This window comes from Doryrhamphus excisus, linkage group LG4 (genome assembly GCF_037039965.1).
Source record: "Doryrhamphus excisus strain RoL-2023G ecotype Guam linkage group LG4, RoL_Dexc_Guam_v1.1, whole genome shotgun sequence".
Taxonomy (NCBI): Eukaryota; Metazoa; Chordata; class Actinopteri; order Syngnathiformes; family Syngnathidae; genus Doryrhamphus; species Doryrhamphus excisus.
Window position 1 is genome coordinate 24,032,489 of NC_136360.1, and position 26,151 is coordinate 24,058,639.

The following is a 26,151-nucleotide window of genomic DNA, read 5'->3' on the forward strand; positions in this document are numbered from 1 at the left end:
CAATGCTGGTATCAAAGTGATACCAAGTAAAGACAAGGCCAATACAGATATGGGAAATGTCAGATTTTTGCCTTGAATTTTGTAACCATGATTATAATCAGAAACCAAACCAATTGTGAACAACATATCAGTATCCATATACTCAAACAATGTAACAAAATCCACAGAAAAACTGCAATAATTTAAAACTAATTAAAAATAACGGATGTGTTCTGTTAATTTACTTCTTAAGACCTAATAGTTGAGTATAGTTTTACATAAATGGGGTATTTTTCAAGTATTAGCAAATAAGTACAAGTAACAATACAGCTGTATCATTTGTATTGAAAGTATTTCATGTGCCGCCAGAGAGTGGCGCTGTTGAGCACCAGTGCGGCCGGCGGCCAACCACAGGCGAAGAAGACCAAACGCGTGACGTAGAATATCTGCGCACGAGCGAGCCACACGTGTTGTTTTTCCGTGTGAAATTGTTGCACATTTGTGCCAAATTCAACCGTAAGGTCTCCGCTATTACAAACATGGGGAAGAAGCTCAAAGTCGGAAAGACCCGGAAGGATAAATTCTACCACTTAGCCAAAGAAACAGGTTTGAAAACCGCAACACGACACTAGTTTATGAACGTTAGCAACATGCTAGCCAGCTAGCCATTCCCCCTTCGCACTTAATGTCTGCGTCTCTTTACAGGCTACAGATCCCGTTCCTCATTCAAACTCATCCAACTCAACAGAAAATATCAGTTTCTACAGAAAGCCAGGGCTCTGGTGGATCTGTGCGCCGCGCCTGGCGGATGGTTAGTCAGCTGACATTCAAAGCTTGATATTCGATAACTGATAACGTGCAATCTGACCTATTGGATTATCTCTTTACAGGCTGCAAGTGGCGTCCAAATTTATGCCCGTTTCAAGCCTTGTCATTGGTGAGTCCTTCCACTACGAATCCAGCCGTACTCTTCTCACTCAGAATTCTATTCTCAAGTGTAAACTGGTTTTAGGTGTTGACCTGGTGCCCATCAAGCCTATCCCTAATGTGGTCACCCTCCAGGAAGACATCACAACGGAGAAATGCAGACAGGTAAGTCTGGGCTGGGTTTTACTGTATAGACGGGGCTGTCCAGCGAGGGCCGCGCAGTGGAAATAATAAACATTTTCAAAATGCATCTCAGCGTTGTCATATAGGTAAAAATGCATATTATTAAAGGGAACCTATTATTTTATATTGAGTTTTGGACTCCTTTAGAGCAGCTACACACAATAACCCGCCCGGAAAGCTTTCTAGATCTTCCAGAATCTGCACCTATTCCAGCTGTATTTCATTGGATTTCCATAATGGTGTGTTTGAATGTATTTCCGCCTCTGGGCACGCCCACCCCGCTCTGATTGCTCCCATTCAGCTTGTACCCGGGCATGCCCTTATTAGGAAGTTTGGCTCCCTGTTGAAACCCAACATTCAGAGCCACCCCAAAACGTCTTTCAGGACTCGCTTCCAAATGCACAAACCTCATTATGTGAAACTTTGGCATGGTTTAACACGGACGTTACCGTGAATGTTTATTATTCTTTTTTTGTCAATTTTCACACACAGATCTAATTGAAACGACATTGTTTATGATTCCCCCCCACCCCACAGGCCCTCAGAAAGGAGCTGCAGACGTGGAAGGTTGACGTCGTGTTGAATGATGGCGCTCCAAACGTGGGAGCCAACTGGCTGCACGACGCTTTCTCCCAAGGTACCGCATAGACCGTTGACGCGGTGTTCGGTATTTCACAGGTTTATTACATGGTCACTAGGAAAAATGACTATATGAAATTCTATTTGCGGTTAATGTGAAACATGTTAAACCACAATGTTAACGTTTGCAGTATGTAATATAAATTAGCCGCGTGTGAAATTGTAGGACTTCCTTTCTCTCCCAGCACACCTGACCCTGATGGCCTTGAAGCTGGCCTGCGACTTCTTGAATAAAGGTGGCACGTTCGTCACAAAGGTCTTCCGCTCCAAAGACTACCAGCCACTGATGTGGATCTTCCAGCAGTTCTTCAAGAAGGTGCAGGCCACCAAGCCCCAAGCCTCTCGGAATGAGTCGGCTGAGATATTCGTCATTTGCCAGGGTCAGTGCGACGCTTGTTTTGGATACACCCCCTTTCCGCCCCTCATTAATGGACTCATTACAACATATGATCTGATCACTCGTCTATGGACAGGTTTCCTAGCTCCTGACAAGATTGATACAAAGTTCTTTGATCCGAAGTATGCCTTTAAGGAGGTGGAGGTGCAGGCCAAAACTGTGAAGGAGCTGATTCCCGACAAGAAGCCAAAGGTAGGTGTGGATCGTGTCAGTTAAACAAGAATCATCTTGGATTGCACTTGAAACTCTTGATGAGTGACAGGATGCTGGCATACCAATTCACTTGGCTAGCTGTGAGGTTTGCACGCTAACCACTCGTCCGCCGTGCAGCCCCACTCTGTCACAGTCTTTTGTTAATATATTTAGTCTTAAAATATTCCTTTTTTGTGGTTGACCAATACCTCCAGTTAGCACATTGAAGCAAATTTGAAGCAAGTTGAGGTATGCTATCTGTTGTACGGCCAAGCTCCCCTCGTAGTCTCGATGTCATAATATGTTCGTAAGTCACTTCTGGAGTCTTTGGACAACATGAGCAGTCCAGTGCTTCTAGGCGTCTGTATCCCTGACCCGGATGCTCTTTTTGTACCTCAGGCGGAAGGCTACACAGATGGTGACCTGACACTCTTCCACAGTTTCACTGCGACCGCCTTTCTCAAAGCTGAGAACCCTGTGGACTTTCTGGGAAAAGCCAGTGAGGTGAGCATTTTTTCACAGCAGGGCTGCATGATTCTGCAAAGAATGCGAATCATGACATCATGGGTCTATTGAGTCAAATGGCAGCGTTTGTGATGCAATAAATGATAAATCGCTGATATTTAAAAAGGATTGACAAGCGAGACATGTGGCTGCATTGATATCAGCCTCCCGGGTGGTTAAGAATCAGCCATAAAATGACCTTTATGCAGTCCCATATGGTGTCAGCATTTTGGGAGTAAATATGAGGTGAAAGAAAAAGGCTAAAAATCCGGTGGAGTAGTCTGTATAGCTTGGGACAAGCTATCATGGTGCGTTCAAGGACTGTCCAGCAAAATGGGACAGGTCGCTGCTTGCATTAAACATGCAAAAACTGTGGGATTTCTAACTCTATATTATTTCTTGAGCCCATATTTAAAAAATGGACATCCCTTTATGTAAAATTGCATGTCTTTATTTACAAATTAATTTTTTAAGTGTTTTTTTTCCGGCCGAGCGTTTAGGACCACTGCCTTCCAGTATGCTTAGGGATATGATTCACACGTTTATGTACTGTAATATACTGTAAGAGTGACACTTCCTGGTTTTATAATGGTTTTGCATCCCTCGCAGAAGGAAGTCTTGCTCCTATTCAACCCTGTTGTTCTTTCTAGATTACCTTTGACAACCCCCACCTGGAAGCTCACGCCACCACCACCGATGAGATCAAGGAGTGCTGTCGCGACATCAAAGTTTTGGGCCGCAAAGAACTCCGGTAAAACAAACGTTCTGGCCAAATCGACTAGCAAGAGCCACCATGTCAGGATTGGCATGGTATGGTTTTATTTGTTCATAACCTACCAGAAGGACATCACTAGGCTGCCATTACACAATTCAGCACGTTCAGCACAATTCAGGAGTAGAAAGAAGCACAGCTCATTTCACTCTACCCCATCTCCACATCTACGACTGATATTTCATTCACACCAGTGGAAGTGGATTAAATAACCAGGATGTTCCTTCCAACTCTTTAACGCAGGTTGCTGCTGAACTGGAGGACCAAGATGAGGAGATACCTGGCCAAGAAACTGAAGGAGGAGGCCAAGCAGCTGGACCACGGGATCAGGTACAGGCCGCCGGAATGATGCTCCATCTCAGTGTGTGCTCTCGTAAGCTGCTTCGCATTCGGGGGTACCGGAAGGCACTCCAGGGGGTGCATGAGATTAAGAAAATGTATATGCAACGGGGAAAATGATTGGTTGGTACCCATGAGTTTAGTTGTTGTTGTAACTTACACGACCGCTCAAAAGTTTGGGGTCACTTGCAAATGTCTTTGTTCTCCAAAGAAAAACACATTTTCATGCATTTCACAAACATTTGTATCCATTTCACTATCTGATATTGTTCCAGGCTGTGTGCCCACGAGATGTTTTTTTTTCTGAATAAGAAATCATCACCCCCTCTAGTGGGGGGGGGGGGTAATACCAGTGATGTAGTAGATGAACAAAGCTAATCATGTTTCTGGTTCATCATCAGCTTAAGTTCCGAAGAAGAGGGGGGCAGTTCAGACGACGAACCCGGCAATAAAAACGAGGACGAGGACGAGGAAATGGAGAAGAAACTGGCTGAGCTGAAAGCGGAGGAGGTGGCTGATCTCAAGCGGTAACGCACGACTTTTCTTTTTTTGTGATGTCAGCACAAAATGTGTCAATTATTACAATGAGGGGAAAATGTGACTAGAACCATAGAACCCGAAGTAGTGATACCTTTCCTGTGCAATTCAGGCATCCCTCGGTTATCACAGTTAATTGGTTCCAGACCTGACCACAAGTGAATTTTCACAAAGAAATATTAATAAATTGAGTATTTTCATAGTTATGCCATAGAAAACCTGTTCATGACTTCATCAGTATGGTTTTTAACATCTGTTAGTGCCCTGTAAACATGAAACTTTTACACTCCCATTGTTCTTTGTTTACATCAACAACATGTGACCATATATATATATCAATAACAATATCCCAACCGTGATATAGCGAGGAACGTCGTAGTTGTCGTAGTTCTTTTAAACCGATGCTATCTTAATTGACACGCAATCAGAAAAAGCACATTTGGCTTGGCTTTTCTATACAAAGTAAGCGTTGAAATGTGATCAAGCTGGTCGTCACCAAGCAGATTGACGCTACAGAATGTCATCTTTCCAAGCATTTAAATGGAGCATTTGGGTTGTTTGGAGTCAGGAAGAAGAGGAAGCTGCTAAAAGAGCGCAGGAAACAGAGAGAACGGGTGGAGCTGAAGATGGATCTTCCGGGTGTCTCTATTGCTGACAACATGGACGTCTGCCTTTTCTCCCTACACACCATGAAGAAGAAGCAGGTGAGGGATGTGCACACACGCACGCACACACACACACGCACACACACACTTGACGTCTATTGTATTTTCTATTAGGAGTTAGCCAACATATCCAAGGGAGACATGCAGGCTGCAGATGAACTCGGGGACGGCGAGGATGACCTCTACCTGTCTGAGGACGAGAAGGACGAAGCAGATAACATGTCCCTGGCCTCTGACTTGGATGACGAAGACATGGAAGAGGTGGAGCACCGTCAGAAGGAGGTGGAGAAGAAAATGGCAAAGCAGCAGCAGCAGCAGCAGAAGAAGTGAGTGAGAACCGCAACCACACTTTCATGCCATTTTGGTAAAAAGCTGTGGGAAAAACCACAGCCGCCCTTTTAGTAATGCGTGGTCCGCCTGTCTTCAGGGTGCCGTTGACCAAGGAAGAGGAGGTGGACGAAGGGGAAGACGGTGGCTTGCTGGTGGAGCTGGAAGGGAAGGATGAGAAGAGAGAGAATGAGACCAACTTGTGGTTCAGCAAGGTTTCTCCGTTCATAATCCAACACATCCACTTGTTGTGTAGAGCAGGGTCCCCAGACAAACAGTCATTCATTTGAAACATTTTAAAAAGGATCTCAACAGGTTTTCTATACTCAATCTGTTCTTTGTACATGACAGTGTACCTGTGGCCAGAAGATCTAGTTATTCCCTTACGGGAACGGCTAACGCTTTGCTGTCCGTCAGAAAGGTCGGGGGGCGGGCGCTGCTGTGGCTGAGCCGGTTCCCAGCGACATTCTATTCTTTTGCAGGACATCTTCTCTGAGCTCGAGCTGGAAGGCGACGCCGAGAACGAGCTCAGGCAGACTCAGTGGCTCCAAAGCAAACGAGCAGGTCAGCGTCCAATTGAATTGCTTGATAGTAGGCTGGCCGCCTGGTGACATAACAGCTCTCGCTTATTGTGGAATGAGACAATCTTTGGGAGGAGCTGCTAGCTATTTGCTATTTGCTGCTAGCTCCACAATAGACCAGAGAATAAGAGATGAGACAAGTTATTTAAGAATGAGGAACAGACCAGTGTGGGCTTGGCTCGTACTGCAGGGGGGGCATGAGAGCTCATTAAAAATGAATCATTTTGGCAAATTATTTTTATTGTCAAATATTTATTGCGCAAGTTAAATATATATTTATAGGCCTAAGCAATAACCTATTGAGTGTTATTGACCTGTCACAATATTTTAGGAACCTTATACAGTTTGTGATTGGAACGTAGCTCTCTGGTCATCATGCTAGTCTTGGATGCAGTTATGAAAAGTATGACAGTTAATTCTGTCTTGTGTGTACACCACAGATTAAAAGTTTGGACTTCCTTCATCCCCCAGTTTTCATTTCAGTCCTGAATCTTTATAATAATAATAATCTATTATTATTATTATTAATACGTTAATAAAAACTAGTAATAATAATATGATTTATTATAATAATTAATATAATAGTCACTATATAATTAGTAATTATTAATTATACAATAATTATGTTTTATTTTTTATTTTATTATTTATTATTAATACTTTAATAATTAATAGAAATAATAATTATTATATTAATTATTATAAGTGAAGTGCTCTGAGAAGGCAGCATTTTGTCTATGTACTGTTTATAGGACAAAGGTGGGCTGTGGACATTTTTGGGATTTTGGGTCCTGAGTTGGTTTGGGGACCCCTGCGCTAGAGAAGACGTAATTATTCCTGCTAAAATGTAAATGTTTTTTCCACTTTTCTGACCTATAAATGTCGTTAGAATGTTGTATCGTGGTGTTAAATGATGCCATGTAGTAAGATAATGAGCTCTGAAAGACATTTTCATGGCTCTGGCTCTTCTAGCAGAGTTCTGCCAACGTCAATGCACCCCTGACTTCCTTATATGGGCTGCAGCTTGCCTGCTCTCAGTAAACGCAGGCAATCACAGCAGAATCTGGAAGATCTAGAAAGCTTTCTGTGTGAGTTATCATGTGTAGCTGCTTTAAAGGAGTCCACAGCTCGATACAAAGGGAGGAAAATGAGCACAAAAGACAACCCCATCAGTACGGAATATTTAGCTCTATGGCATGGAACCTACCAAAAGAGAGGCTACGTTCATCTTCCATGTGCTTGAAGGGATTTTTATTTTTGAAGGAAAAGGCAAAAAGAGGAAAGCTGAAGTGGAAGCGGAAAAGGAGGAGGCCGCTCCAGTGCAAGAAGCGGAAGAAGAAGCGGGGCCTTCACAGGAAGTCATAAAAGACAGCGACAGCGACTCTGACAGCAGCGATGATGAGGAGTAAGTGGATTTAGTTGATCGTCGTTCGTTGCTTTGTCTGTGGACGATCTCCGACAGTCTGCCGCTTCTTCCAGATGCATAACCAAGATGAAGAAAGCCAAAGGTGGGAGCGGGACGGGCCAAGCCGATGATGACGACGACAACAACACCGACTTCCAGGTCGTTCCCGTTGAAAGCACCAGTGAGTATATGTCATTTTATATTTCTTATATATATATTTCTTAAGGCAACATCCTATTACAACACACGCTGTTGCTTTGCCAAGGCAAGAAAGCCCGCATCCTGGACGCAGAAGGCCTCGCCCTTGGCTGCGAGATCGCCACATCTAAGAAGAAAGCCAGAGACCTGCTGGACAACTCCTTCCACAGGTGTGTGGTGCTGGAGTCCTAATGATGCCGACCTCCTACGCTTTGACAGCCAGCATCCCCTTCATGCTTTTGCAGGTTTGCGTCGTCCGACAAGCCGTGGGAGGTGCCCGAGTGGTTCATGAAAGACGAGATCAAACACAGGAGGAAGCCGTTGCCCGTCACCAAAGAGATGGTGGAGGAGTACAAACAGAAGTGGAAGGAGATCAATGCCCGGCCCATTAAGAGAGTCGCTGAAGCCAAGGCCAGGAAGAAGAGGAGGGTAAGACGATCAGCCAGATGTAAAAGTGCAGATGCTTTGTTAGACACCTCCGTGGTGGCGCACTGGCTGCTCGGAGTGTGTGCCTGAATACAGTGCACCTTGCTGGGCCACAGCATGTGGCTCCCCCCTGCTCTATACTCTGGTTCTCCTGATAGTAGTGATGCCATGATATTATGATTTGTTCCGGTCCTTCATACTCCCAGGTGTGCACAAACATTTTTACTAAGTAGATGTAAAAGGTTATTATATATCAGCATTATATCAGTTTTGAAAGGTATCTGATATTGTGCATCTTTAGCTGAAATGTGGATCAGTTGATTTAATATTTGGATGTGGCAGCTCCAGATAAGGACATTTGTTGGTTCCTCACTAGATGCTGAAGAAAATGGAGCAGGCCAAGAAGAAAGCAGAGGCAGTCGTGAACACCGTGGACATTTCTGAGAGGGAGAAGATGGCTCAACTCAAAAGGTTTGTCCTCACCGACCGCACTCCTGTTCGAGCACAGCATCAATAACAGTATTTTGTTGCTCTTCGTCGCGTCAGCATCTACAAGAAAGCCGGCGTGGGAAAAGAAAAGAGAGAGGTGACGTACGTCGTCGCCAAAAAGGGAGCCGGCAAGAAAGTGAGGCGGCCTGCCGGCGTCAAAGGCGTCTTCAAAGTGGTGGATGGTCGCATGAAGAAAGACATGCGGGGGATGCAGAGGAAAGAACAGAAAGCAAAGGGCGGCAAAGGGAAAGGAAGACCAGCAAAAGGCGGCAATAAAGGAGCGAAAACTGGTAAAGGGCGAAAAGCAAAATAAACTTTGAGCGCTTTCAAACTTTGAGCTTGATGAACTGCTTGACCTTACCGGCGCAATCTTAAAAATAGACATGATCAAATTAAGCTGTTTATGGTATCAAAGAAAGTTGCCATCTTGAACCCACAGTTTTTTTGTAAATATTCTATACACATTTTTGCAATAAATGTTTTAAAGCAGGGGTCTCCACACTTTTTCCACTGAGGGCTACATACTGAAAAATGAAAGGATAAGCAAATGTCAGGTGGGAAAAAAATATATATATGTATATATTTCCTACTGCATCTCAGGTAAAAAAAAATATATACACATTTATTTTCTACCGCTTATCCTCACGAGAGTCGAATAGAACGTGCGGCCGTCACAAATTGACATTGAACACCAGTTAAAGGAGGCAAGTTTCACTTCCAACCAGAGGGTGGCGCTGGTTGCAACACCGAACGTGTCGACTCGTCTGACGACGAAGAAAGAGCGCTTCCGGGTCATGTTATGTTTCGACAAAAATGAAAGTATGATGAGCAGTCCTCACATTATGATAAGTACTTCAGTTTAAATTTGACACTCAAACCGACCTAAACTACTTTTGTAACATTTTTTGTTAGCTGCTCGGACTGCCTTCAAGTTCTCCAAGCCTGAATAATCCGAAAAGAAAGGCGGTACGCGGGGGAATAATCTTGCTTTCACTCTGATATCAGGATGCTCCTCGTCGTCCTGTTCGCCTTCCTGGCCCTGACTTCTAGCCAGGAAGCGGACGACGACTGGATCGATCCGTATGACATGCTCAACTACGACGCGACCAGCAAAACCATGAGGAAGCTAATCGAGGTTGAGTTTTTTTGTTATTATTTCCAACTAAACATATACATATACTGATATACGGAGCACCAGGGGGTACATGGGGGAAAATGCTGTGTTTTTGCGAGATCTGTTATGAGCTAGCTAACAATACGTCAACAATAGCTTAGAAGTACGTTCAACAATAGCTTGGAAGTACACGCAGAATGTGTCAAAAACATGTACGTGATGTACACAAATGACCTCACCTTGTTCCATTTGTGTTCTTAACATGAAATTATGTATTTACATACCAGTAGTAACATGAAAATCATAATTATTTCCACCTTGTGGAAAAATGTCAAATGTATTTTACATTCAGCGCTATGACGTCACTAACAGCGTTGTTGTTCTTCTGCTACTTCCGTGTTCAGAGCGGATGTTTGCGTTGAAACTTCACATTAAGAGCTGTACAGTGGTTGAGTTTCTGATATGACTGTTATTACTTATTAGACAAGCAGTGCACACAAGTGAAAGCATCCGATGTATGGCTCGTTGTTGTATTTGCTGTTGAGTGGCAGTACTCAAAGACTCCACTAGCTAGGAGCGGATGTTGGCATTTTTTTCAAAATATGTGCTGAATAATCACCACAGAATTGAAACCCTCAATGTAACCATGTTTCTTCCAGCTAATGAGCGTTTCAGATGTCCAAATTTCAAGTCGAGATGACGTTGAGGACTCCGGCCAAGCTAAGGCGACAGGCTGCGACAAACAACTGGCTCTCTTACAAAGTCAGGTTAGGAAATCAGCTTGAAACATTTCACTTTTATTAATTGAGACGCAGCAATTCAGTAGCGACTTTTTAAAAATCAGGTTGAAGTCCAAGAGAAGAGAATGAAGCACATTTTACAGCAGCCCACATGCAACCCAGTCTTCAAAAGGTTCCTGAGCAGACTACTGAAGGACATTCACAGACTCGGATTGGTACGTTGCTATTTCACACCATAAGGAATGAAATGTAGGTCTGATGTTAGAATGCATCTCCTCGCCCCAGCCCCCAGACTCCACAGACGTCCTCTATGACGCCCAGATCCGACTGTCCAGACAAGCCGTGTCAGAGATTCAAACGCTCCTGGACGGCGGGGAAGACAGCTGGAGGACGGGAGCTCTGGACAACGCCGTCAGTCAGATCCTGGTGGACCTCCGACCCCATGACCACGAGGCCTGGAGGTGGCGCTTTGAAGACACCTTCGGCGTGGAGCTGGACATCATTTTAAAGGTAAAGAAGGGGTGTCCAAAGTGCAGCCTGGGGCTTTTTGTTAGTGGCCTGGCACGTTCCCAAAAATCATTTGACAGGAAAAGTTCAAGTATAAATCAAGTCCAAATATTACGAGAAAAGAGTTATAATCTAATGAGGAAAAGTCAGAATTTTCGGAGAATATTGTCACCATATTATGAGGTATTTTTTATTATCATACACGTGGAATATTAAACAAAAATGAAGAAAGTCCTATCAAAGCAGAAACTCAAACAAATGTCTTTTTTTTTGAAAATTAGGTTGGGGAAAAAAAGTCCCAATATTGTGAAAATGCCAAAATATGGAGAGGAAAAAAAACAAGAAAAAGCTGTGATTTTATGAGAATAATATCAGAATATTATGGGGGAAAAATAATATCTCTGTAGTAGGATGAAGTTGAAATATTAAAGAAAAGACAATTATTTTTTGAAATCATAATATGACTTTAGTTAGGGGATAACGTTAAAAAGTAAGGGAAAAAGTTGCCATTTTATGACAAACTTGTAATATTATGAGGACAAAAAGCCATAATATTATGAGAAACAAACAAAACAAAATAAAGGAGTAATACTCAAGTCATAATCTTAAGATCATTTAAGAAAAAATGTGAAAATGATAACAAAAAGCATCAAACATGGTGGCAAAGAGTGAGCTTGATGTTAATAATAAACATTTGGGCTAATGTGACAAAGCCGGCGTACCTCATAGCGTCTCTAACTTGCAGTTGTTGCTGGCCGTGGCGTGCCTGGTGGTGATGGTGTGCACGCCGCTGTGGTCCAGCATCTCCTGGTTGCTGCAGTTCAGACGTTTCTTCGTCATCTGCTTCTTCGTCAGTATCGTCTGGAACTGGTTGTATCTCTACAAGGTGAGGAACAAGTCACTTTCTGCTCATCCAGCAACTTAAAAAAAATGTTTTAACCGCATTTCTTTTGTCATCAGATTGCCTTTGCTGAACACCAAAGCAACATGGCCAAGATGGACAGCGTCAACAACAAATGCACCGGAGTCAAGACCATTGACTGGAGCGACAGTTTGAAAGGTCCGTACTCTTCCTTAAAAGATTATTATCCGTCTTCTTTGTGACATTAAAAAATCCACAGAAAGAAGTTAATTTGTATCTGTCACTAATATGAACCTCTGCCACAGATAGATCACAGTCACAGTCAGGTATTGATGTCTCCAAACGCCACCAAAAGCAGGCTACGCTAGCAAAATCCAACAGGAAGCTGAGTAAAAATCAGGAAAAAGTTGAATGGGAGCTAACGTTATGAACTGATCAGCTTTATTTGAGCCGCTGACACAAATACAACCATCAACGCTAACCAAACCACACAAAAGTACTACTTCAAAGTAACTTTTTTAATGACCGTACCGAGTGGTTAGCGCGCAGACCTCGCAGCTAGGAGACCCGAGTTCAATTCCACCCTCGGCCATCTCTGTGTGGAGTTTGCATGTTCTCCCCGTGCATGCGTGGCTTTTCTCCTGGTACTCCGGTTTCCTCCCACATTCCAAAAACATGCTAGGTTAATTAGCCACTCCAAATTGTCCATAGGTATGAATGTGAGTGTGAATGGTTGTTTGTCTATATGTGCCCTGGGATTGGAAAATGAATGAATGAATGAATGAATGAATGAATGAATGAATGAATGAATGAATGAATGAATGAATGAATGAATGAATGAATGAATGACTGACGGTACCGGACTACAAGTGTGGTTGCACCCATGTGTCCATTCCAGCTACCCCCACAAGGTGGCAGCATTTCTCCGCATCTCTTCCTCCTCCTTTGTGTCAATGTTGACTTTCTATGAGTTGTATTATACAGCCTACATAAAAATAATGACTTTGGTGTTGTTTGCATCCTGCATCCTGCATCCTACGTCCTACGTCCTACGTCCTGCATCCTACAGAGTGGTTCAGAAGCACCTGGACTTTGCAGGACGACCCATGCAAGAAATACTATGAAGTCCTGATGGTCAACCCCATCCTGCTGGTGCCTCCCACCAAGGTACACACCAGCAGCTCCCAGTTAGCGTTTTAGTCGTGCTCCTCGTGTTCAATACTACGGTACCAACATTTCCCAAATATGCATTCCAACCTCATTCAAGACCCATTGGATATTCACTTCCACATTCCAAAAACTGCCACTTTTTCCCCAGGATTTCCACATTTTCCCGTGACCAAAATTTCCCCAAATCTTCCGGCAACCACATTTGTCGACTGATTCCAACCTCAAAAGGTCAAACTCACGTCCACATTCATAAAAATTCCCATTTTTTCCCCCTTGTTTTTCAACATTTTCCATGTCCAAAATTCCCAAAATTCATATACGTAATTTGCATTTCCTTACACATTCCAGCCTCAAAATGGTCAACTCATTCAAGACCTTTTGGGATTCCGAAAATTCCCACTTTCGGAAAGCACGTGGCTTTTTGCTTTTGGCCTGGCACATTTCAAAAAAATCATTCCACAGGAAAAGGTCAAGTTTAAATCAAGTCAAAATATGAAGGGAAAGGAGTTATAATCTCATAAGGTAATATAATCATCTTAGGAGAATATTGTCACCATATTGGAGGAAAAATAAGTTATTCATAATTGTACTGATTCCAAAGTGAAAATGTTCATTTCCTTCATGAAATATCGGCTATCTACTGTCGTATTCCAAAAAATTCCCACTATCACTCCGTAATATGTTGTCCGTGAGCCACAATTCCCACATTGTGTTTGTCCAATAAATGTGCCCAGCATTTTTTTGAGTTTTCCACTTTTTCCTTCCTTTTGCGTTGAGGCCATTTCAGTGACGTTCACGACCTTTGTCACGGAGCCGCTGAAGCACGTCGGCCAGGGAATCAGCGAGTTCCTCCGAGCGCTCCTGAAAGACCTCCCCATTACCCTGCAGATCCCGGTTCTCCTCACCATCGTGCTTGGCGTTGTGGTAAGCACTCCTGGAATGCTGTCAGTGTGAGGTGCCGATGTCATCCATTGAGGAGGAATGATCTTTCCAGGTGTGCGTGTATGGAAGCGTGCAGGCCACCTTCCAGTACGGGATCACCGCACCCCTACGCCATCGAAATCCTCCACCTCTCCCAGAACCGGATCAGCCTCGTCTCCAACCAGCGGAGGGCCGCGACGGCACGGAAGGAAGGAACGCACGGACACGGAATGAGGCCAGACCGGCGAGGAATCGTGTTTGCCGAGAAGAACGTGCCGGGATGTTAGTGGAGACCTTACACTACGCCAACGCGTCTACCTGCAGGGAGCACCACCACCTGGACGGGGGCCGGCAGGGTCAGCGTGCCGAGGAAGGTCAGGGGGACGGGAGTGACCCTCAAGCAGAGTCGCAGGAAGTGGAAAGACCCGCCAAAACAAAACGCCTACCTGGTGAACTCCAATCTTCTCCTCCGCAACCTCCAAAAGACGACGGCAGCAGGAAGAGAGTTTCAGTTACGTGCAAACGCTCACCAGATGAAGACGGGGTGGAGGTAAGGTCACACTCACTTTTCACTGACTGTGGGGGTGTTATACCATGTCTAGAGGGCTCTAATAATGTTAAAAAAGCGTATTTAGAAGTTCTTAAACAGCTCTTACTCTTACTATGTCCACTATATTGGGAATAGGAGTGTAAAGCTTTGTCTTACGTCTCCTAAATATTCCATGATCAATGCTTTTCAAATGATGAATCCGCTGATGAGGCGGATGCACGTGTAGATTTTCCAATCGCTGATACACCTCATGTCTGCCCTCCCAGGACCGGGAGACCTCCTCAGCTGGCGACTCGGCATCCTCGACAGACGTAGAAACGCTTGGCTCACCTGCACAAGAGTCAACAGCAGCCGACATGCCGTCAAACGACGCTTGATGCAAAAGATTGCCGTGTGATATGAACTTTGCACACAGAAAATGGACACTAATTGTTTTTTGGAAGTGGACATTGACACAACGCTACACTTTATGACCATTCCCTCATTCAATACTTTTTAGTATTTGGCGTCTGGCAGCTTTGTTTTTATTCAACGCTTTTCAAAATATTTAGCCACATTTTTTTTTCTTGCCCATAATCTAAACGAGCGAGTTCAATCAATAAATAATAATATTGCACTACAAGGGATATATATTCAGTCTCGTTCTTCTGATCTTATTTGGAATGTAATGACTTTTTGGCTAATATATTGAGAAATAAAATCATTCAAACAAGCTGTTTTATGCTAGTCAAAGATCGTCTATATGACAGGAGCGCACTGCTTCTCCTGGGAAAAGTACAATTATGTCAATGGTAGCTCAAATATTTAGTAAAGCAACACATGTAGATATGCTAGGTCGCTACATACAACAATAATAATAATAATAATACATTTTAATACAATAATACATTTTTTGTATAGCGCTTTCCAAAGTACTCAAAGACGCTTTACAGTAGAGAAAAAGAAATAAAAATAGAGTTGAGTAAAAACAGAGTAAAAGATGCATTAAAATACGATATCCATAGTCATTCAGAGCTAATTTATTTCAAGAACTATTAGTGTCAACGTCCTTTTTTATATATTCTTCTTGTAAAATTGCAACTTTTTTCTTGTTGGAGTATGACTTTTTCTCTTAATATTTTGACTTTATTCAGGGAAACATAACAGGTGTTTTATTTTTCAGTTAGTTGTGAATTTTGTTCTTATAATATATGACTTATATGACTTTATTCTTACAATATTCTAACATAATTTTCACTTTTTTAAATTTTGTTTTTGTTTCTCATGTTTTTTATTATATTTCAGTGTTATGCTACAAGAATTGCATAATTTCTGTCATAATATTATGAGGTTATTATTATGAGATTATGTTTTTACTTCTTTCTTGTAAAATTACTGCAGATTTTTCTATTTTTGTTGCCTTTTTCTCCCTAATTTTGCTGCAGACTTCTGTAAAGCTTATAATGTGGCTTTCATAGTTATTAAATATATTGTACTATGAAATAATTACAGGCGTGCTTCCTGCTGGTAAAACGTATTGAATGTGAGACAGCGCCATCTGCTGGATTCTGAGCTGCAACACTTTTTATCATAAAAAATCAATACATTTACGATTTAAAGCCAAGGGTAGAAATCCAAATAGTTTGGGATCTGCTGACCTGCAAAAAAAGCAACAACACAAATCATCAACACATCAAAGATCCCGTGAGAAGATCTTTTGCAAAAATGTTTTCAAAACAGCTGGATTTTTCAAAATGGGGGCGGGGGGCATACTTCCGCCCGTAGTTTGGCTGCCAGTCACGTGCCTGGAAAGTCGCTCGCTGATTGGCTGGCAGGTGCGCGGTCTGGCGGAGAACACAGCTGCTACCTGTCAAGACTGTGATGGACACGCCGGGTGATTGACTGCGTGGATGATCGTCCGTCATGGAGCTGTTGAGCCGATATCTTGACCGGAGCAATTCAGTCAGGTAAGCTTGGCTTTGAGGCGTCTTTCTCCCCCGCCGCTGCTAGAAAAGTGGAAGTTTCAAAGTTGATGGAATGACGTAATATCGCTGCTACATGTCAGTTATCAAGCTAATGGCGACGACGACAGATAGTCGGAAATAACCGATAAATATGTCGTGACGTTAAAAGTCAACACTGGCGGTAAATATTGAACTTCCTGAAGAAACTTTGGACTCTCGCATCGGCTGTCTTGGCTTCACTTGATGAAGGTTTCCCTTTTGAAAAACGGACTTCTTTATTTGCATGACTTGTGTAAATAGCATCTTAATTGTCAGGTTTTACTTCCAACGAGGATAACACCGACCCGTCTATGTCCTTGGAACTCCCACAGGACTTTCATCTACCTGTGGCGTCCGTGTTTCATTTGCATAATTGGCCAAAACGTTGATATGTTTTTCATGTTAATGTTTTTAATGAATTTCTGCGATTTAGTCAATAAATAAATGGAATATTTCCATACTTGGAGCATAGAAAAGCCGTTTGACTCTGTAAATGTGGGTTTAAACATTATTACAGCCCTGTAGGCGTGAAATAACAACAGTATAGCAAGCTAACTAGTTAGCCTTGCAATGGTAATGGTTTAATTTCATTTGAACATGCATCAGATTCCAATTGAGTGCATCCCATAATCAGTTCCCAGTTCCACATGTCCAAAAGGAGTAGGAAGAAGCAAAGCTTATTAAATCCTACCCCTCCATCTACAGCGACCACAGTACTACATATAACATGTACATGTATTCTACAGAGACAAAATGGAGGTCCAAGGCGGAAATACTTGGTAAAATTGCTGCTGGTTTAATTTTCTTGGAGTTCCAAAGAAATACATCCCATCATTTAGCTCACATTCGCCAGGTCCAAAAGGTTTTGCCATTTTGTAACACATAAGAAGTGATAAGATGACTTGATAAGTGTGACGGTGTAATGTGATAATGTGATGGTGATGTCATTAAGATTTTGGACCACCATAATCAGTCTTGTGATAAGTAATAATAAATGGAGATAAACATGACATAAGTTCACGACTGTCCTTGCGTTATGTAAACATCAGCTGCCTATATTGTTTCTTGAATTGGCTCATCTTAGTACGTTGCTGAAGTTTCTTACTTAATCCCTCATAAAAGTGTCATACTATCAGCTCTATGTTCTCATGTCCCTTTTTTCCGGAGCACTTTGGACATCAGACAATAACTACCAATTTGACTTTTACAGTTTTGTTGCGTTTTTTTTTTACTGAATAAGACTTGAAAGTCTTGTATGTTAAAAGTTTAATACTTGAAAGCAAATGGAGGACCGGATTGAAATGATTGCTGGGCCGCATGTGGCCCCCGGGCTGTAGTTTGCCCACCCCTGCTGTAATGTCCTGACTTTATTCTCCTAGTTTTTTTTTGCAATGTATTTCTCCAAAAATGCCCACTTTATTAGTTGTTCTGTTTGTTTTTAATAATATTCTTGTTAAAAAAACACATTTGTTTATGCTACTAAAATTATTTTCCCTCATAATATTACATTTTTCTATTTTTCTTAATATTTTGACTTTATTCTTGTGAATTTACTATTGATTTTTTTTGTTATTTTTGCCCTTTTTTTGTGTGGTTTTAGAATGTGCCGCGGGTTGCAAATGCCCCCTGAGCCGCACTTTAGACACCCTTCATTTAGGGCTTCACTAATTACCGGATTTAATGGAGACGACAAACAAAACAAAAAAAACCAATTCACTTAATTTTATTTTATACATGCATTTTCCAAAGTGCTGCACATACTAGTAAAAAATACCTAATAAGAATTCAAAGTACAAATGAATACAATAGAAACTCCGGAGCTCCGATGTATTTACTGTATTTACTGTATGAATCCCCAGCAAGATGGTAAACAGGAAGTGAAGCAACCACCGTTGTGCAAGTGTAAATAACATGGCTGCCTTTTCCGTAGCTCCACCACGACGCTTGACGTAATCAAGGAGGAGAAGCTGCGGGATGACCTGAAGTACTACTTCATGAGCCCGTGTGAGAAGTACCGGGCCCGAAGGCACATCCCCTGGAAGCTGGCGGTGCAGATCCTCAAGATAGTCATGATCACCACCCAAGTACGTACCCGAGAGCTTCAGTCATGGACTCTTCAGACCCCCATCTCAGGTCCCCTGGCGTGTATACTTTATGGCTGGGTGACATAAGCCCGCCCCGCCCCGCCCCGTCCCACCCCCGCAAACATGAACTTTGATAGCGTTTGCTGCTGACAGCGTTCAACTGATTTCCTCCCGATGTGGCAATGACCACAGAAGATCCGTTTTTTTTTTCTATATGAGCAGAAAAAAAGTCCCAGGAAGCTGCTTCCGCCAAACAGGAAGTCAGGCTCTAAAGTTGTTAGACCAACATGAGTGCAAGCTCCTGTGAAAATGTGAAAATCCAAATAAAAGTATTCCCGCCCCCTTCAGCTGGTCCTCTTCGGCCTCAACAACCAGCTGGTGGTGTCCTACAAGGAGGAGAACGCCATGGCCCTGAAAAACCTGTTCCTCAAGGACTACGGCGGCACGGACGAGGACGACTACTGCGTCGCCGTGTACACGCAGCAAGACGTGTACGACAGCCTCTTCCACGTGCTGGATCAGGCAAGGCGTCGCCTTTGTAATCATTGGTGTGACTAAACGAAGTGAAACGTGATTGGGAAAAGTTCATGTGCTTACAGTACGGTCAGCTGGGTCGGCTCGCCGTGGGGCCCATCGCTTACGCCGAGGACGAAGATGGCGGCCTGCAGGCTCTGGTCGTCTGTAAAAACCTCTACAGGAAAGGCAGCCTCCAGCCTTCGGACGAGGCCTACGACATCGATGCCCAGCTGGAGACCGGTAAACATCCATCCCGTCTTTAGCGTACCGTTTCCCGCAGGACTGTCATCTATTCGTGGTGGTTTGTCACAGAAACTGAGCTTTTTGGCTTGAATAATAATAATAATTATTATTATTATTGTTGTTATTAATAACATGAATAATATTAATTATTATTAATACTAATATTATTAATGATTATTATTATCATTACTGTTGCAACGACACATCATCAGTAAAACTAACCTGACTCACGACGTCTAATCCCAGCTCACGTTCCCTTTAGTGGGTGAACAATCAAACGCTTGGTGAATTAAACTGAATTGATTCAATTATAATCATAATTATAATAATAAAAAAATATGCATGCCATCGTGTCAGGTTTTTAAACCTTATTTAACAACCAAAGATGGCGTTATTGACGAGTTCTGTGTTGTCTGACAAAGTCGGGCATCAAGAAGTTGAGGTACCGGGATCAGATGGGAAGCGGGAAAAGATGCGGATCCGTGCTTCTTGTCTCATTTTCATGCTTTCTTCTCCGTCAGTTTGCTTGTCACTCCATCCAAAGACGGCGCGTCATTGGAGGACCCACAACGCGTCCTTCTTTGACCTTGACTTTTACAGGTGCTCCACCCACACACTATATATATATATATATAAATAAATAAATATTTGGAAAATGAAATAAAAATTGCACCAAAAGAATTTGAGAGTGAATTTGATACAATAAGTGCATTTTTTTCTTATTCTTGGCATCCCAGCATGTGTTTCTTTGACAAAATATCAGTGGCAAAGTTGCATCCTTTCATTTTTCACTACCTTGCTGGACCAAGTTTTCAGTGTACATGATGTGTGTGTGTGTGTTTATGCATTATAGCGTACATACTGTATAAGTCATCATCCGTTTCAGGTTGGTGGACGTGAAAGTCACCTTCAAGCTAAAAGGGATCAACCTGCAGACCGTCCGCTCACGAGAGCTACCGGACTGTTACTCTTTCTCCGTTACGGTACGCCTCAGCTTCTTCCTCTCCATGATGAGCACATACTGTAAGTACAGTAGGGACAAGCTGTGGTGCGCCGTCCCCAGATAACCTTTGACAACCAGTGTCACAGCGGCAAGGTCAAACTCTTTCTGGACATCGACGCACAGAGCAGCGCCTGCCGGGACTGGAAGATATCCGGAACAGGTAGAGAAGGCCTCCTGGTTCCAGCGAGGGCGTTCCTCCTCCTTCTTTATCAGGAGCTTCCAGTTTGTAAGGTCTTGCGCTATCTTGCCCTCAGCTGAGAAAAACACGCACTATCTCCTGGTGTTCGACGGCTTTGTCATCCTGGTCTGCCTCACCTCCGCCGTCTTGTGCACGCGCTCCATCGTGCTCGCCGTCAGGCTGCTGCAGGTTGAGCTGGCACAATACGTGATGAACACACACACACACACACGTTCTATTCATCTTCTCGTGCTCCATGTCAGAGGTTTTCCAGGTTTCTCCATGAAAACCACAACAGAAACGTGTGCGAGGACGACCAGGGGGAGTTCCTCAACGGCTGGTACGTGCTGGTCATCGTCAGCGACCTCCTGACCATAATTGGATCCATACTGAAGATGGAAATACAGGCAAAGGTAAGCAACTGAAGATATAGGACCGTCTACCTATCCATCTGTTGCTGCCTGTGAAGGTAGGTACCTCTCATATATGCATATACGTATACATATACACATATACACGTACTATATGGCGTACCCATACATCTTCATTGTTGTTAGTGTGGCATGGCTCCCACAGTGGCCTTATTAGGCCCATTTTAGGGGGACTTCAAACCCTAAAATGTTCTTAAGCCCCCCTAAATCATTTGATATTTATTGATTTAAAAAAATTTTGTATTGATTTTTTTTAAAATTACATTTTTTTTAAATTCTCTTTTTTTTACAAAAAAATCTGACAAATTTCATATAATAGGGCAAAAGCAGGCTAATAAGCAAGCCAATAAGCAGGCTAATAGTAGCCTAGTGCTACTACTAGTAGTAATAATCAGAAGAAGAATAACGATAATGATACTAATAATAATTCATTCATTCATTTTCTACCGCTTATCCTCACCAGGGTCGCAGGGGGCTGCTGGAGCCTATCCCAGCTGTCTTGGGGCGAGAGGCGGGGTACACCCTGGACTGGTGGCCAGCCAATCCCAGGGCACATATAGACAAACAACCATTCACACTCACATTCATACCTGTAATAATAACTAATTAATAATATAATTATGATTATGTCATTGTATGGTCATATCAGCTCGTACTTCGGTATGTGTCAAAAATAAAATAAAAAAAACGTAAACTATGTTAGGAAAGCAGGAAGTGAACAAATGTAACAGTTAGTGATTGTAAAAGTAGCAGATGGAGGGGTAGGATTTAATAAGCTTTGCTTCTTCCTACTCCTTTTGGACATGTGGAACTGGGAACTGACTATGGGATGCACTCAATTGGAATCTGATTGCCCCCCCACCCCTCCCCGGTCCTCAGAACCCAGTGACGCCCCTGGGTCTCCATCTCTCATACGTAAATATAATCCATAATCCGCGTTGTATTTCTCCAGAGTCTGACCAGCTACGACGTGTGCAGCATATTTCTGGGAACGTCAACACTGTTAGTGTGGGTGGGTGTGATCAGGTACCTGGGCTACTTCCAGAAATATAATGTAAGTCTTCAGTTACCGGTCCTGGTCCCGTCTTAGTTTTTGGTGTGTTTCCGTGTGATTCTCATGGATCCCAGCCTCATCACAGGTCCTGATTCTGACCATGAAGGCGGCCTTTCCTAAGGTGCTGCGTTTCTGCTGCTGTGCTGGCATGATCTACCTGGGCTACACCTTCTGTGGGTGGATCGTGCTGGGGCCGTACCATGAGAAGGTAAGTCGTTTGTCGCCACAACGCCTTCAATGACACAGCAGGAGCGTAGGAAACCCCGCTTGTAGCGGAGTCATGCGGTGTTGACACGAGATGTCCGTGTTTACTTACACGCTTGTGCAATCTTTGGCGTGCAGGACGCACGTTTATCTCGCAAAGCACAGTTTTTATTCATCCTGAAATGGAAGTATCATCATCGTGATTTCTGTTCCCCTTCATGCAGTCCGCACTTCATATTTTTCATTTCACAGCGGATGTGCCCCACTGTGATGTGTCTACTCGTGACAACGCCAAGTGTATTTGCTCAAGGAATAAACAGAGGATGTTGCAGTACTTGGCTTCCCTCATGTCCTCCTGGGGCCCAGTGTACTGCATGCACTGCATACTCGTGTACTGCATGCACTGCATGCTCGTGTACTGCATGCACTGCATGCTCGTGTACTGCATGCACTGCATGCTCGTGTACTGCATGCACTGCATGCTCGTGTACTGCATGCACTGCATGCTCGTGTACTGCATGCACTGCATGCTCGTGTACTGCATGCACTGCATGCTCGTGTACTGCATGCACTGCATGCTCGTGTACTGCAGTAGGATGTTGTTGCTTAGATGCTGTCACACTCTGCAGGGACAGCTTGTGCTTAGCTCCCTCTCATACTTTTTTGTCTTTATTACACCTTTTAAATTGTAACCATTTAGAGTTCATGCTCATTTTTATGTACAGTATTTGACTTTTTTTAATTTTGTAACAGTTAAAAGGAGCAGTGATGGGAATAACGCCGTTTAAAAAGTTACTTTTTTGATTAATGGGTAATCTAACTAATTACTTTTACTGTCAGCATAACTCCGTTACCATTTTCGACACCCCGTTACTGCACGTTACAGAAGCCGCCTAAAAATCACCGACTTCATAACTAATCTGCATCGCAGTGAGAGTGTTGCAGAGTGACAAGGGAAGGGGTGAGCTAACCACATAAGCAATGACGATTGGCTAAGGTTTAGTAGGATCGCGTCTTCGGCCAATCAGAGAACTTGGGTGGGCGGGTGTTTAAAGCACATAAGCAATGACGATTGGCTAAGGTTTAGTAAGATTGCGTCTTCAGCCAATCAGAGAACTTGGGTGGGCGGGTCTTTGGAGCACGTCTAAAGTGCGATACACCTTAGCGAGAGATGGCGAGTTAGGAGGACTCTAGTGCGAAGACAGCGTTTACCAAATGGAAGTACAGACACTACTTTAACCTCGTTGATGTCAAAGGTAAAATGTACATTATGTCCCTGGGGAAAAAAAAACGTTGTCCACGTCTTGTGTGAGCAACTCAAACCCACACGCTAACCTCTGTAATGGAGGGGCAATAGTTACCTTTACTGGTAACTAGTTACTTTTGGAGTGAAGTAACTCAGTTACTTTTTTGAGAAGTAACTATTAACTATAACAAATTACTTTTTTAAAGTAACATGCCCAACAATGGAAAGGAGTGAAATATGTACGGTCACACTCCCGAGTGCTTTGGACTTGTTCTGCTAGCTAAACGGCGATTCATCTTTTCAAAATGTCCGCCTTTAGCATACAGTATGGGTTTTGGTCCCTCAAGTAGAGACTGGACAATCGGAAGTTTCTCAAAAGCGGTTACTTCAGGACTTCTCTCAAAGCTTAAGTAGCTTAAGTAGCTTTAGCATTTTAGCGTCAGGTTTTCTGCAGCATTGGTAACGTGTAATGTGCCCACAAATTGTGGTGGGAAACAGCAATTAGCAACCCTGCACACTGATAAATTGTTACTTCCTGCTTACTCTTCTCACTCGTCCAAGCGACCAAGTAACGTCGTTGGGCTTCAGCAAGTCTGTGGGCTCGTCCAGCATTTGTTTTGCTGGTAGGGAATCAGGAAGTGCAACCATTTGTGCCTGATGGTGGAATCTTTAGGAATTGTCAACAAATGTTTACAGTCCATAGAAACACTTTTTAGGAGCCGTTGCTAGCAACATAAACACAGAAGCAGAGCTTGGGGGAGGGCAGAGAGCTTATCGCCCATATAAGGAAGCCCGCTCCTCTGTGACATCACAAAGGAAGAGTTTTGCAACGCCCTTTGGAACCGAACGTTTTGAGGCATCCCAAACTTCTTTCAGGGCTCACTTTCTGACGCGTAGACCTGATTAACTGAAACCTAGTGTCAAATAATGCCAGGGCTTCTCCCATCTCTCCCAGTTTGAGGGCCTGAGCCTGGTGGCGGAGTGTCTCTTCTCCTTGTTGAACGGCGACGACATGTTCACCACCTTCGCCCAGCTGAAGGACAAGAACACGTTGGTTTGGCTCTTCAGTCGGGCCTACCTCTACTCCTTCATCTCGCTCTTCATCTACATGGTGCTGTCGCTCTTCATCGCCCTCATCACCGACGCCTACGAGACCATCAAGGTACCTCCTCTCCACGTCTCTGCATGGTTTTTCACCGTTTTTCACGTTTTCACCTACGTACTTGCAGAATTACCAGAGGGACGGCTTCCCGCTGACAGACCTGCACAAGTTCCTTCGCGAGCAGAAAGATACGCTAGCTCCAGAGGAGAGCAGACAAACGGACGTCCACATCCGATACCCCGTCTTCTGCTGCTGTGAAAGGTAGCATACTGGGCTCCAATTGTGAGGGGGGGGGGTATTAAGGTAATACAATTGTAAACATTATTAGAGCCTTCTAGACACCATGAAAACCCTTTGTTATCCTTATGCTCTTATTATCTCACTTAGTAGACATTTAAGGCATAAATAAGACTAGTGTTGCTAGAAATGTCTTCCCTCGGAGGAGCTGAGTGGAGGCCGGACAGGAAGTGACGTTTTGGGGTTTGGCGTAGAGTTTCAGCTGGGCATGGGCTAGGACAGCGACAATAGAATCAAAGAAAAGCCTCTTGTGGCAATCGAGTCCGAACATTACAGTAACATTACTGACATCTAGTGGCCTAGTGAAGAATACTACATATCATTCTTCTTTATGCCTTATACTGTATTTGTAGTTGGCTTTATTTAGCTATTATTATGATTGAAAATGCATAACAATTGCTTCAATATGCATATTATTAGACAAAAAAGTGTAAAATGAAGAAAATGTTATGTATTTTTCCCATATTCAAATACGTATTAAGGCCTCAAATATTTATTAATGCTTAAAAAAACAAACAAAACTCAAACCATGTCTGAAGGCTAGCTGTCGGATCCTTAACCCCCTGGAGTCCAGGTTAGGATTTATGTGCTCACTTCCAAACTTTCATGAACTTTCATTCATTTTCTACCGCTTATCCTCACCAGGGTTGCGGGGGTGCTGGAGCCTATCCCAGCTGTCTTGGGGCGAGAGGCGGGGTACACCCTGGACTGGTGGCCAGCCAATCACAGGGCACATAGAGACAAACAACCATTCACACTCACATTCATACCTGTGGCCAACTAACCTAGCATGTTTTTGGAATGTGGGAGGAAACTGGAGTACCCGGAGAAAAGAACATGCAAACTCCACACAGAGATGGCCGAGGGTGGAATTGAACTCGGGTCTCCTAGCCGTGAGGCCTGAGCGCCAACCACTCGATCACAGTGCAGCCCTGCATAAAAAACTTGACTAACTTTTTCTATCCTTTTCCCTCCTGACAGAGCCCATGAAAACGATGAAGTCACCCTCATCAGCTGACAAATGTGGCACGTCCCGATCGAGGGTGTCGGGAAGAAGGACGATGGGAACAGGACTACACGCGTGTGACAGCTCGCTCATTCCCGCAGGAACAAAGTTGTTAGTCGCAAAGGAACACGAGGCGGGGCTTGTACGTCTTCAAGCCAAGATGGAAAGGTTTTACAGCGTTTGCCGGCGATCACGGCGTGGGGACATGGTGGTGAAAGGGTTGCACGTTTGCATAAAATAATAGTGTCAGCGTATTGAAATAAAATTGTGCATTTTTTCAGAATTTTTCAGCCATTCCTTTCATTCTTGAAGCGTTTTTCCAGACCCTTTTACCGGAAATTCACATTTTTCCTTTTTTGGGGTTGCTATTTTAGAGTTAGC

General features: G+C 43.4%; 3 protein-coding genes across 3 annotated transcripts; all 3 read left to right on the top strand.

The window, feature by feature from the left end:
* Positions 1-390: 390 nt before the first annotated feature.
* ftsj3 (FtsJ RNA 2'-O-methyltransferase 3) lies at positions 391-9,038 on the top strand. Its single transcript, XM_058072511.2, has 21 exons — positions 391-585; positions 685-790; positions 870-916; positions 992-1,071; positions 1,627-1,726; positions 1,914-2,108; positions 2,202-2,317; positions 2,717-2,821; positions 3,472-3,572; positions 3,837-3,923; positions 4,334-4,459; positions 5,038-5,173; positions 5,249-5,460; positions 5,562-5,676; positions 5,944-6,025; positions 7,306-7,447; positions 7,522-7,628; positions 7,713-7,815; positions 7,891-8,074; positions 8,448-8,542; positions 8,618-9,038. The coding sequence occupies exons 1-21, from the start codon at positions 519-521 to the stop codon at positions 8,871-8,873; spliced, it is 2,562 nt and encodes an 853-aa protein (XP_057928494.2). The 5' UTR covers positions 391-518; the 3' UTR covers positions 8,874-9,038.
* Positions 9,039-9,350: 312 nt separating this feature from the next.
* clcc1 (chloride channel CLIC-like 1) lies at positions 9,351-15,046 on the top strand. Its single transcript, XM_078790430.1, has 10 exons — positions 9,351-9,695; positions 10,334-10,441; positions 10,519-10,629; positions 10,700-10,924; positions 11,667-11,807; positions 11,882-11,981; positions 12,853-12,950; positions 13,731-13,877; positions 13,948-14,424; positions 14,691-15,046. The coding sequence occupies exons 1-10, from the start codon at positions 9,567-9,569 to the stop codon at positions 14,799-14,801; spliced, it is 1,647 nt and encodes a 548-aa protein (XP_078646556.1). The 5' UTR covers positions 9,351-9,566; the 3' UTR covers positions 14,802-15,046.
* Positions 15,047-16,221: 1,175 nt separating this feature from the next.
* Positions 16,222-26,041, top strand: mcoln2 (mucolipin TRP cation channel 2). Its single transcript, XM_058072521.2, has 14 exons — positions 16,222-16,370; positions 18,337-18,490; positions 18,839-19,012; positions 19,090-19,246; positions 19,771-19,849; positions 20,136-20,232; positions 20,313-20,412; positions 20,507-20,619; positions 20,694-20,843; positions 21,814-21,915; positions 22,001-22,123; positions 24,321-24,527; positions 24,595-24,728; positions 25,746-26,041. The coding sequence occupies exons 1-14, from the start codon at positions 16,327-16,329 to the stop codon at positions 25,780-25,782; spliced, it is 1,671 nt and encodes a 556-aa protein (XP_057928504.2). The 5' UTR covers positions 16,222-16,326; the 3' UTR covers positions 25,783-26,041.
* The last annotated feature ends 110 nt before the right edge of the window (positions 26,042-26,151 follow it).